The 13392-nt window shown below is 38.0% G+C and overlaps 1 protein-coding gene and 1 long non-coding RNA gene across 2 annotated transcripts; both read left to right on the top strand.

The window, feature by feature from the left end:
* The first annotated feature begins 2116 nt into the window (after nt 1-2116).
* LOC141754925 (uncharacterized) lies at nt 2117-5285 on the top strand. The gene is made up of 4 exons (XM_074614355.1): nt 2117-2133; nt 3167-3223; nt 3318-4588; nt 5260-5285. Exons 1-4 carry the CDS (start codon nt 2117-2119, stop codon nt 5283-5285), a joined length of 1371 nt encoding a protein of 456 aa, XP_074470456.1.
* A 5837-nt stretch (nt 5286-11122) lies between these two features.
* LOC141754796 (uncharacterized) lies at nt 11123-12600 on the top strand. The gene is made up of 3 exons (XR_012590723.1): nt 11123-11187; nt 12183-12255; nt 12356-12600. It is a non-coding gene; the product is annotated as an uncharacterized LOC141754796 (long non-coding RNA).
* The last annotated feature ends 792 nt before the right edge of the window (nt 12601-13392 follow it).

Here is a 13392-nt window from a genome sequence, read left to right as displayed (position 1 = left end):
CTTCTGGTGTCATCAACAAAACAAGTTTCCTTTTAGTCGTAGCAGTTGTTACATTTTTTATTTTGAATTAAGAACTGGACTTGAACAATGGTCTTAATACCACCAACATTTAGACACTATATACACCATGTATTATTTATGAAGAGGCTGTATGATTCAACTTAATTTATTGTCATTATTTATCATGTTTATACCTTTGATTTGATACTATATATCTTAAATTCGAACATGCTTTAACTGTGACTTGTGTTCTTTGCAAACACAAACCTAATTTAATGATAACAGATCTCATCACATACTTAATCATACTGACAAACTTCTTTTGACATAATATACATGCAGGTTTTACTAACTGCTGTTAACACTGACACAGAACCATATGAGCCATATACTGTAGGCGGATAAAACAGCATTAAAAGCTCTTACATCCAATATAATCAAAGAGATATTTGATATCCATAATCCAGGTTTTTATTTTAAGGAATTTACTGGATGAAAACACTGTGCTGCATACTGTGGTGATTGTTCTGTCGTCTGCATCTGGATATGCATGTTAATATGCCATGTAAAGTATTCAAAGTATTAAAATGTAAAATGAAAAGAACCAGAGTGTACTTTGTTGTTGTTTTGTATGATGGAGCATCACACTCATGTTTGTTTCTTCTGGTAATGTGTAGTAAGTCCACGTTGGTCTCGTCATCTCATGAAGCAAATTTGAATGATTTTAGTTGATAATTACACAACATAGGTAACGAAGAGGTTTATTTATTGACATCACAGTGTAATGTGAACAGTTTGGAAAGTTTTCACGAAGAGCTGGCCTTAAATAAACCTGAATAAACTTTATTTCTTCATAACTTTTCTTAACGTAGCAAAGTGCTTTTAGGGGAAAAGAAAAAAGATGACATACAAACACTAATTCATATCATTAAAGACAATGAGCTCATTGTTTTCTGTGATTATATTTTCAGATCGTCATTTTAGTTTTTTGTATTGAAATATCTCCTATAAAACTATGGAACAAATTGCCGTGAGATTTGGTACACACATTCATGTTCTCTAGAGAATAATAATAAGTCCCATTAAATGGATTTGAGGTAATCATTTAAAATAGTAGGTCAACGCTGATCGACCAAAATATATCTGATATATACCACCTGAATTAACTCGAACGTTGAAGGACATAGTGTGTTCACCTACTCACTCCAATGTTGTAATCTATTTTCATCTTCTTGTTTGTACCAGCCCTTCTGAGGCATTTCTGACATCATTCATCAACAGACATTTTGTTGGGATAGACATCAGATAATTGACAAGTGCTGTTCTTACTTTGTTTTGTTCATCCGAATACAATGGAGAAAAGAATCTGTACAGTGCAGATTAATTTTACAAGTGTAACACCTGGTTTAAACAGCTGTTCACAAGCGAGGCGAGATTAGGTGGAGAGGAGGTTTTGGTGTTGTTTTTTTTGTTTTGTTTTCTAAATCTCTACTTTTGAGAAATTCCTGTGAAGACCCCATCGAAAAAAAAGATGGCCAAGAAAGTGTGAAGGTAAGAGACGAGTCCCAGAGATACTACCAAGCCGTCTCAACATGTTCAAACCAGAGGCATCTACCACGAGACGAGTCAACATACCTAGGGTAACTTCTCGTTATCTGGTTTAACTAACCCTAACAAACGAGATCATGCTAAGCGGTGCTATGTTTGTGGTTATCAACTCGGTAAATCAACCCAGGGTTTCTCAATCTGGCTGTGAGCGCGTTCACATAAAAGGGGCGGGTTCTCAGTATATGACCAATCACAAACAAGGACAAGTCTACTGTCAGCAGAGCCAAGAGCAAACTATATATCAGACAAATACGAAGAAGTTAAACAAATAATACAGACTAACAGTAACACAGTTTAAGCTGCCAAATGCAGGAAGGACAGCTGGCAAAAGAAAAAATTGCCGATGTGTGAATGCGTAAATTAACAGATTTATTAAGTTATTCTAATACTTAAAAGTACTATAGTCGACTAGATGGGGCATTATAAATAGCTTTCAGAATGTAAACATATAAAAACATCCAGCTCCCTGTTCACTTGTGGGTTACAGGCCAGTCTTGCCCTGTCCAATATGGCGCCCACGTTGACGTACAATCCAGGAGTCAATACGGCGTCTATGTATATACAGTTTGTCTATGACACAGAGAGACAGACAACCATTCACGCTCACATTCCCACCTACGGGACATTTAGAGTCAACAATCAACCTAACCTGTATGTCTTTTGGACTGTGGGAGAAAAAAATTGAATTTTATTATTGTATGAATTATTTGTTTTAGGGAAGAAGAATTAAACATGTCAAATAGCTGGTGTTCCTCATAAGTGTGGGCAAATAAATCAAATCCAACGTCATATCTAAAAAGGATGTCACTGAACCGGTTAATTACCCAGTAAAAAAAGGCTCGGAAAAAAAGATGTATGACTAAGCTATTAAAGGGGTGGCCACACCTTAAAGAAACCGACAGATGATTAACGTCTTTGTTCAGAGCCTCATCTTACCTGCTTTGTGGGAATATAAATGCTGATCAGTTGAGGACATCAACCAGCAAACAGCAAAGGATACTAAACAGGTGGAATCAGAGAGCATCACAACTTCAGTCACTGCAGTGAAGACGAAATCTGTAAGTATTTTATTAGTGAATATTTGTCCAATTTCAATTAAGGCCAGTTGTGTTTCCTGTCTTTCTTCAATTACAATGTTATGATATTATACATATTATTATATATTTGTGTTACACTCCACATCTGTGATTCTTGTGTAATAAATGCTTTATTGTGTGTGTACATCTAGAACTATGTTTTATGGTGGGATATGTTTTTAACTTAAAAGTTTAATGAAGGAACGAAAAAGCCTTCCAGAAGGAGTGTAGATGCTTATGTTGTCATTTATTTTTCCTCTAAATGAATTAAAGTAGTTTGCATTTTTAGATACCAAAGAATTATTGTCTCAAAGGTGCAGTGGATAATGTAATGAAAGTAATACAACTAATTTAAACAAATGCTATGAGATCAAATAGATATTTTAAACAACCTACTAAATGCTTTTAGTAGGTTGTGACACTATTCAGTTTTCATTACTAAAATTAATCTAACAAAATCAATTTTTATATTCTTAAAACAGAAAAGCACGTTCCTATAATGATGATGAAGATCTGTGTCATCCTCCTTCTGTTTGTTGGTAAGAGAAACTTTCATTTCACATAAAGTTCTTCAATTTGTTTGAAATGTTGGACTAAATGTGACACTGATCCAACAATTTATACTCAAAACAGCCTCTGGCAACGGACAGGCCTCGACTGGAGGGACAACCACGACGACGGCTGCACCTACAACCACCACCACGGCTGCACCTACAACCGCCACTACGGCTGCAGCAACAACCACCACCACGCTTGCACCTACAACCACCACCACCCCTGCACCTACAACCACCACTACGGCTGCAGCAACAACCACCACCACGCTTGCACCTACAACCACCACTACGGCTGCAGCAACAACCACCACCACGCTTGCACCTACAACCACCACTACGGCTGCAGCAACAACCACCACCACGCCTGCACCTACAACTACCACTACGGCTGCAGCAACAACCACCACCACGCCTGCACCTACAACCACCACCACAGCTGCACCTACAACCACCACCACGCCTGCACCGACAACCACCACCCCGACTGCAGCAACAACCACGACGACGGGTGCACCGACAACCACCACTACGCCTGCACCTACAACAACCACTACGCCTGCACCAACAACCACCACCACGGCTGCACCTACAACCACCACCCCGACTGCAGCGACAACCACGACGACAGGTGCACCGACAACCACAACTACGCCTGCACCTACAACAACCACTACGCCTGCACCAACAACCACCACCACGGCTGCACTTACAACCACCACCCCGACTGCAGCGACAACCACGACGACAGGTGCACCGACAACCACCACTACGCCTGCACCTACAACCACCACTACGCCTGCACCGACAACCACCACTACGCCTGCACCTACAACCACCACCACGGCTGCACCTACAGGCACGACCACCGCCACCACTGCAGCACCTACAGGCACGACCACCACCACCGCCACCACTGCAGTACCTACAGGCACAACCACCACCACTGTAGCACCTACAGGCACGACCACCGCCACCACTGCAGCACCTACAGGCACGACCACCACCACCGCCACCACTGCAGTACCTACAGGCACAACCACCACCACTGCAGTACCTACAGGCACGACCACCACCACCGCCACTGCAGCACCCACAGGCATGACCACCGCCACCACTGCAGTACCTACAGGCACGACCACCACCACCGCCACCACTGCAGTACCTACAGGCACAACCACCACCACCGCCTCCACTGCAGTACCTACAGGCACAACCACCACCACCGCCACCACTGCAGTACCCACAGGCACGACCACGACCACCACTGCAGCACCTACAAGCACGACCACCACCACCCCTGCCATGGCTGCACCGACAGCTGCACCTACAACTGCTGCTGCCTCTTCTGTAGTCCTCAACAAAACAAGTCTCTTCTTAGTTATAGCAGTTGTTACAGCATTTATTTTGAATTAAGAACTGGACTTGAACAATGGTCTTAATATCACCAACATTTAGACACTATATACACCATGTATTGTTTATGAAGAGGCTGTATGAGTCAACTTAATTCATTGTCATTATTTTTCATGTTTATACCTTTGATTTGATACTATATATCTTAAATTCGAACATGCTTTAACTGTGACTTGTGTTCTTTGCAAACACAAACCTAATTTAATGATAACAGATCTCATCACATACTTAATCATACTGACAAACTTCTTTTGACATAATATACATGCAGGTTTTACTAACTGCTGTTAACACTGACACAGAACCATATGAGCCAGATACTGTAGGCGGATAAAACAGCATGAAAAGCTCTTACGTCCAATATAATCAAAGAGATATTTGATATCCATATTTCAATTTTTTTTTTGCTAGGAATTTACTGGATGAAAACACTGTGCTGCATACTGTGGTGATTGCTCTGTCGTCTGCATCTGGATATGCATGTTAATATGCCATGTAAAGTATTCAAAGTATTAAAATGTAAAATGCAAAGAACATGAGTTGTTGTTGTTTTGTATGATGGAGCATCACACTCATATTTGTTTCTTCTGGTATTGTGTTGTAAGTCCACGTTGGTTTCGTCATCTCATGAAGCAAATTTGAATGATTTTAGTTCATAAGTACAAAAAAAATAGGTAACAATATATTATATATATTATATTTTCTCACAGATGATGTATTAGTATTTTAGCAGGTTGACATTTTAGTTTGTTTTACTGAAATATCTCCTATAAAACTATGGAATAAATTGACGTGAAATTTGGTACACACATTCATGTTCTCCAGAGAATAATAATAAGTCCTATTAAATGGATATGAGGTAATCATTTAAAATAGTTTTGTGTCTCTTCATGAAAACAGGGACTGAATGTGGTCAATCTGAGAGTCCAGATGCCAAGATGGCAAGAAAAAGACCTTGTAATGCGTTATTTGGTAAAGTTTATCACGATTAATAATAATTAGAATGACTTGGATGTATTTTTATGGCTATTAGTCGCTTACAATAAAGCAATGTAAGTGCAATTCATTTTGTTCTGGTGTAATTCAGACCAAAGAAAAAAAGATTGTAGAGGTGATCACACCCTTAAAACTCTGGTAAATCCATTCTCTCCTATAGATACAGTACAGGACATACAGGCTTTCATGCTTAACATACATTAACATGTCGTAGTCACGATTCTTTATTGAGTAACCCAAATAAAAGGTGCATGAATAAGTACGTGGTTGGCCACTCCTTCAGTTGAAATTGAAAAACATTCATATATTTCGTTCATGTCTTTGTAAAGACTCTGATGTTGTCTTACCTGCTTTGTGCTGTAATAAAAGCTGCTGCACTTTTCATAAGAGGACACCACTAAGCAAAGAGCAAAGGACACAGAGCAGGTGGAGTCAGAGACAATCGTAACTTCCATCACTAAAGCATTAATGCATCAAACGCAAATACCCCGATTGTACTTTTGTTTGCATTTATAATGCAGTGGTTTGTGACTGCTCGTGTCTTGTTGACTTGGCATCTTTTGTGTGGCATGAAAATAAACCTTATTATTATAGAGCCAAATGTGTACCACATACAATCCTGCAAATGCAATCACAACACTGTGTAGACAGTCAGTGGCAAAGGGAAGTATGCACACATGTATGTTTTAACATTTAATAGCTAGACAGGATGTTCATTAGAGATATCTGCGACGTCATTTTGACTAGTCAAGACTCTAATTCAAGATATCTCTAGTTTTAGATATTCGTAATTGCATTTTGACTAGTACGATTCAAACTATTTTTGCCATTCATGTGTATGGCGTTTCTCATTACGGATAGTTGTAATTCTCGCATGCCTCCACGGTGAACGGAGAATCCAGAAACTTGGAAAATTCTTGATGAATTGGAGTAAATTCATATCAAAACCTTTGTTTACAAACTCTCACACACTTTAATAGGCTACTGTATCAACAATTAAGCACAACTACAAGTCAAGTATATACTTTTCTGTAGGCCTATAAGGAAAGAATACTTCATTATACTTTTCTTAAGTATATCTTGATCAAAAGATTAAGTACAAGTAGGCCTATAAGCCAAGTATACTTAGAATGTTCTCTATACTTGTCAGTATAAGCCAAATATACTTAGACTTTTCTGCATACTTGTCAATATAAGCTAAGTATACTTAGACTTTTCTGTATACTTGTCAGTATAAGCCAAGTATACTTAGAATTTCCTCTATACTTGTCAGTACAAGCCAAGTATACTTAGACTTTTCTGTATATTTGTCAGTACAAGCCAAGTATACTTAAACTTTTCTGCATACTTGTCAATATAAGCTAAGTATACTTCGACTTTTCTGTATACTTGTCAGTATAAGCCAAGTATAATTAGAATTTCCTGTATACTTGTCAGTACAAGCCAAGTATACTTAGACTTTTCTGTATACTTGTCAGTATAAGCCAAATATACTTAGACTTTTCTGCATACTTGTCAATATAAGCTAAGTATACTTAGAATTTTCTGTATATTTGTCAGTATAAGCCAAGTATACTTAAACCTTTCTGTATACTTGTCAGTAAAAGCTAAGAATACATAGACTTTTCTGTATAAAAGAAAAGAACACAACAGAGTAGAAGAAAATGGAGGCCTTCTGATGCTGCAGCAGTGTTTATTGATGTATATAGTATGTGCATGCTGCAAATATGGGTACTGATTTTAATAATATCAATTAATAATATTATTATTATTCAGTAGATTTTACTTTATATCTTATGTTATGCATTGTATTTTAATCTCCTTTTATATTCCATCTTATTTTCACTATGTTCATGTTCATTCTGTTATTAGTAAACTGTAAAGACTGTATATACAGTAAGACGTGGACGTAGTCACCGTGACGTCACTCACTGGTTTGATTTGTGAAAATATGGCCTCACCAAGATAAATCAAAGAATTCAATTTTCTAGCCAGAAAAGCTTTTTTTCTGGATTCTTCACACACTAACTGGAGCTCTAGTTCAAAGTCCTTTTGACTATGCTGCCATCTCCTGGTACAACACAAAAACTTCAACAACTTCTCAAAAGCAAATTCCAAAAGGCTCAAAATAAATTGATAAGGGCTATATTAAAAGTTCACCCACGTACACGTCTCAATCCTGCATGTTTTAAAGAGCTTAACTGGTTGACGGAGGGGAAAAAAAATAATTATTTACATGAAGATGCAGCTCACTTGTAAAATTATCTGAGACCCACAATAGACCTGCTTTTGTCTTTTTGTGTCTCATAAGTTGTTGCGGCAATTTTGGGGTTTATATCAGAATTGGTGCTAAATTTAATATTTTTTTACCGCTGGAGAATTGCTAAAAATTATCAATAATCCCTCCAAAATACCACATTAAGACACCAAGACCTTGAGTAACACCATGGAAGAAGCCATGCTGTGATTTGGGATCAAAAACTTTTGACATTTGGAGATTTCTCCATCAAATGCCCATTTGGCTTGGAAAAACTACCGGGCCAAGTTAAACAAGAGCTTCTGAGTACAGATCCACAATTCAAAATTGTGATATGAGAAGCTGCGTTACTTCTCTCAGATACTTTGATAATAAGCTGTTTAAAACGTCCCCATACTGGAGGTGACAAAAACTCATTGTTACTCAAAAGAGATGTGTTTTGGATCTGCACTTTGGACACATCGGCAGCGATGATAAGAGCTGTTTGAATCCTCTAAATGCCAAGGAAAGGTGCTTCAATGCTTCCTTTCTTATCTCCTCTTAGCAGAGGATACACTGGACCATCCTTTACCAAAGGAGAGGAGATAATTGAGTATTCAACAAAGCGGTGTAATAAACTATGATGGTTCATATGATGCTCTAGTCATGCGATATTCAAGTTGTTATGATTAGCTCAAGGCACTGACACGGTTCTTTAACTGACAGACAGGTGTGTCTCTTTGAGGTAGTTTTGCGCAAGATCTCGTGTATATTTGGTGCATTTTCTAGAGATTTTTCATTTTAACTACACATTATATTGTTTATATGTATGGAGCCTATTAGGTCCAAGTGACCTGCCAAGTTGTACGTATATGAGGGTGTGTCTAATTCCTGGTCTGAAGAAGAGCATGACGCTCAAAACGTCACTTGGTGGTAATTAAAAACATATTCATGGGAAAATTATCTAGTGTGTGGATTATTTTCGGTCTAAAAACTTTTGTTTGTTTTGTTGTTAAACAAAAACAAACTTTCTGGTTTTTCATTTATGTGTTAGAAAAACAAGATCTCTGACTAATACAATAACTGGGAAATGGGGTGGGACAAATTGTGGCTAGGCCAGTGCATGCTGGGACGGGCTCCAGTCTGATCAACAGGATAAACTGGTATAAATAATGGAAAGAAGGATGGATGTTCTATAAACAGCGTCTCATATTCAGTTTCCCATTATTCTGTTAGGTGTGACCTACATACTCTGATGAGTCAGCATCTCTCCCTGAATATCCTTCCAACAAATCACTGACTGCATGGTACTAAAATCATATATGTATACCAACAAACCCTCATACATAAATGACAAAATAGGTAGTTTGTCAATGTACCATATTGTCTGTTCCAATAGTCACACGAGCATTAAAGTTTAGGGAACTACATTCATCACAGGACAAAAAAGACAATAAGCTTTTTGTAATATGACCTTTATTAGCGTGCTACCAGTTGTTAGTGTTTTTAAAGTCATGAGTCACCAACGTTCTGGCAAAAGAGTTGATCATGAGTTGTGTATGAAGTGTTTTGGTTGCATTTTGGATGTGACTGTTGTGCTCAGCTGGATAAAGACAACACTAAATGTGTCTTACCAATTGTAAAAAAAAGCAAATGTTGCAACAAGTCCTAAAACTTCAGTGACAAAATAAAGTAGTTTGGTTTATTTTAAGTTTTGTGCCTTAAAAAATTAGCCGACATTTAATTTTAAGTTATATTATATAATATTATATTATATTATACAGGGACCTCTCTACAAGTATTAAACTTAAACAAGGAAAACAAGGCAAAAGTGGGCATGGCTCATATACCCCCACTCACCGCTTGACCCCTTCTAAAGTAGGATCAAAGGTTTTACCCTTTTAGGAACTAATGGAATTAGTCTATTGAGCACAATGTAGCATGTTATTAACTCACCTTTCTCAAGTCCAGGGTGCCCAAAACCTCACCCTGGCACCCTGGACTGCTAACCCCAAAAGGCACAACTAGACCACACTGTCAACCATCATACTAAATTTGAAGGTCCTAAGTTAAATAGTGTCCGAGTTCTGCTCCGGAAATGAAATTTAAGTCGAAAAAAAATCACAGTTTTTGGCCAAAATTTCAGAAATTTGGGGCACCCTGGACTTCTAACCTCCGAAAAGGCACAACTAGACCACACTGTCAACCATCAGACCGAGTTCCTAAGTTAAATAGTTTCCGAGTTCTGCTCCAAAAAACGAAAGTATGACACGTGAACGGACGGAGGGACACGCGGATAGCTATATACCCCCTACTACGTTGTTATTATACGTTGGGGGTATAATAAGCCAAAGCCATACTTGTCAAACGTGAGTTTTAACAATTCCTTCTGATGAATGAATTATTTTCTATCACATCAGTAATTCAGTTCATGTCAGCCTACGGTACACACTCGTCTGCTGAGCGTCTAGCAGCGATTATAGCTCAACTATCCAGATTCTAAGTAACCGCAGACAAAACTTTATTTTTCTACTCCACGTTTAGATCATAAACCCTTTAATATAATAACAACTCATTGAAATCGGCTGAGAAATCTAGACGTTATTGTGCTTTTTATCCAGAAAAACGGCAACTCCCCCGTTCACTTGTATAGGGTTACAGGCCAGACTTGCCCTGTCCAATATGGCGCCCACGTTGACGTATTGCTGCAGCGTCCAATGCGGCGTCTATGTATATATGTCTATGAAATGGACCTCAAGCTAACGTTTTTTTTTTCCAAAGTCAATAATTGAAATTAACCTCACAAATGTGATCACTCACTATTCTGAATCTTGACACTAACAAAGCCAGTTTTGATGCCAGGTGAACAAACTGTTTTTTTTGTTGATGAGGGGAAGTTGAAACGGTCATCCCCTTTTTCATTTCCACATTTTTTACTTCTGACTTGTACATGCATATTCCTGTAAGGACGTAGATCAGAAATATTGCATTGACCCAAATTATATACAATAGTCACAATGAACGGTGATGAAAGCTGCCAAACCCAAAGTCACAGACCGTATACGGTGATGCCAGAAAAAAATGTCACTGTACTTGTATGACAGGTTGAGCTAATCTACATGTCATGGTTTGTTATGATTAAATGATTCACTCTCACACCTTTAACCATGACGAGAGCTGTCATTACTCATACCGACTGATGTCATCTCGTCTTCTTCGCTTATAAAAGAGGAGCTGGAATCAGAAATCATCACAACTTCATTCACCGCAGTGGACGACATTCAAGCCAGAATACAACCTTGTAAGTAGTTTGATTATGACTCCGATATGAATCAATGCATTTTGTTTTCGAGGAGATTCTAACAATTTAGATATGTTAAGATTTTTTTTTTTTAAATTATGTTTATGGTTTATTAAAATGTTTTTTTATTAATTTATTTTCATTTTATTTTGTGGGTATATTAAAAGCAGAATTTCTCAACTTTTTGTGTTCCAACAACATATGGTGTCAATAGAGTTTTCAACTGGGAATAAAGTATGTATTTTATACAGTATACTTATGAAATGTAATTATATCATATTATTCTTCATTGTTTTATTATATTTCAGTGTTTTGTTGCCACTTTTTAATTGATTTATTTGTTGAAATGATGTTTCATACAATTTAATGTGAAGCATTTTGAGCCGCACTGTATGTATTAAAAAAGTGCTGTACAAATAAAGTTTAACATAATACTGTTATTATTTAAAAAAAATATTACTTTTTAATTACAAATTTAAGAAAAAATGTAAATAAATCTGAACACCAAGGTTGAGAAACGTTGCTATTCTCATTTTTATTTTATCTTAAATTAAAATAAAATATACATAATATTGTGAAATGTAAACCTGGAACTTGTTTCAACACACATCGTCATAAAATAAGTTTAACTTGTACACACTTAATTATCAGTTTGAATTGAGGATCAGCAAAGCATTGTGAAGTTGTCTTAAAGCTGCTGTAGGTACCTCGTGTACGAACATTTAGTAATCATTTCAATTAAGAATCTGCCAAAGAAGAAAATTAGAGTTAATGGGTCAGTCACTCCTAACCTGTTATCTAGCAGGGTGGAACCAGCAGTAGCTGGACGCGTCTTATTAGTTGTGTTTCTTTTAATTACTGAATCAGCAGCTTTGAGTTGGTGTACTGAAAATATCAGCAAGCGATTTAATTTAAGACTCTTATACTCTTCTGTTAAAAATGTAATATTTTCAGATTTAATTTATGTGATGAAAATGACCAATTTTATTTTTCAGAGAGCAAAGAAAAGAAACTACAACTGCATCACCATGATTGCAAAGATCTGTGTCATCCTCCTTCTGTTTGTTGGTAAGAGAAATTTTCATTCCACATTCAACATTCCATGTTATGTTAGTTTGAAATGTTGTACTAAATGTGACACTGATCCAACAATTTATACTCAAAATAGCCTCTGGCAACGGACAGATAACCACCACTACGGCTGCAGGAACAACCACGACTACGGCTGCAGGAACAACCACGACCACAGCTGCACCTACAACCACGACCACGGCTGCGCCTACAACCACGACCACGGCTGCGCCTACAACCACGACCACTGCTGCACCTACAACCACGACCACAGCTGCACCTACAACCACGACCACTGCTGCACCTACAACCACGACCACGGCTGCGCCTACAACAACAACCACAGCTGCACCTACAACCACGACCACAGCTGCACCTACAACCACGACCGCTGCTGCACCTACAACAACGACCACAGCTGCACCTACAACAACAACCACAGCTGCACCTACAACCACGACCACAGCTGCACCTACAACCACGACCACTGCTGCACCTACAACCACGACCACGGCTGCGCCTACAACAACAACCACAGCTGCACCTACAACAACGACCACAGCTGCACCTACAACAACAACCACAGCTGCACCTACAACCACGACCTCCTCCGCCCTCATCAACAAAATCAGTGTCTTTTCATTCGTTTTGGCGGTGATGACACATGCACTTCGCTCATGTTGTTGAAGGTGTTAAGTGCAGCTCTCATCCTGTAAATTAAGTGATAAAATCTGAGGATATGTATGAAGATTTTAGATGCTGTAATTAAGCTAATATGCTAATTTATTTTGTTGTTTTTGTGTGGATGTATGTTGGTGTGTGTTTGGATTGTTGGTCAGAGATCACACTTGCCCTCCTGGAGGTGTCTGTAATTAATCCAGACGTCTGTGATGGGAGGACTGTAACTCTGACTCAGGTCACTGTAGAAAGTACAAGTGAATCTGAGTGGATGTTAACATTTTGCTTGTAATCACATCATTTAAAAAAAAAAGATGATTATCAATAAAGGCTTTGCAAAGTTATGAAGTTGTCACTTATTACTTTAGAATGTTAGAAAATTCAGTTTCAAATCTTGAGTAGCCTATTTCTCGATAACTTGAAATATTCATGAGTAAATAAGCTATTAAAATGATA

This window comes from Sebastes fasciatus, chromosome 17 (genome assembly GCF_043250625.1).
Source record: "Sebastes fasciatus isolate fSebFas1 chromosome 17, fSebFas1.pri, whole genome shotgun sequence".
NCBI lineage: Eukaryota > Metazoa > Chordata > Actinopteri > Perciformes > Sebastidae > Sebastes > Sebastes fasciatus.
Note: the sequence above shows the minus strand (reverse complement) of the source record. Positions and strands in the feature narration are given on the sequence as shown.

Coding starts and splice junctions, on each gene's coding strand:
- LOC141754925 (XM_074614355.1), top strand. Junction 3,224..3,317: donor CATCCTCCTTCTGTTTGTTG/GTAAGAGAAACT, acceptor TACTCAAAACAG/CCTCTGGCAACGGACAGGCC. Junction 4,589..5,259: donor CAACTGCTGCTGCCTCTTCT/GTAGTCCTCAAC, acceptor TTGTGTTGTAAG/TCCACGTTGGTTTCGTCATC.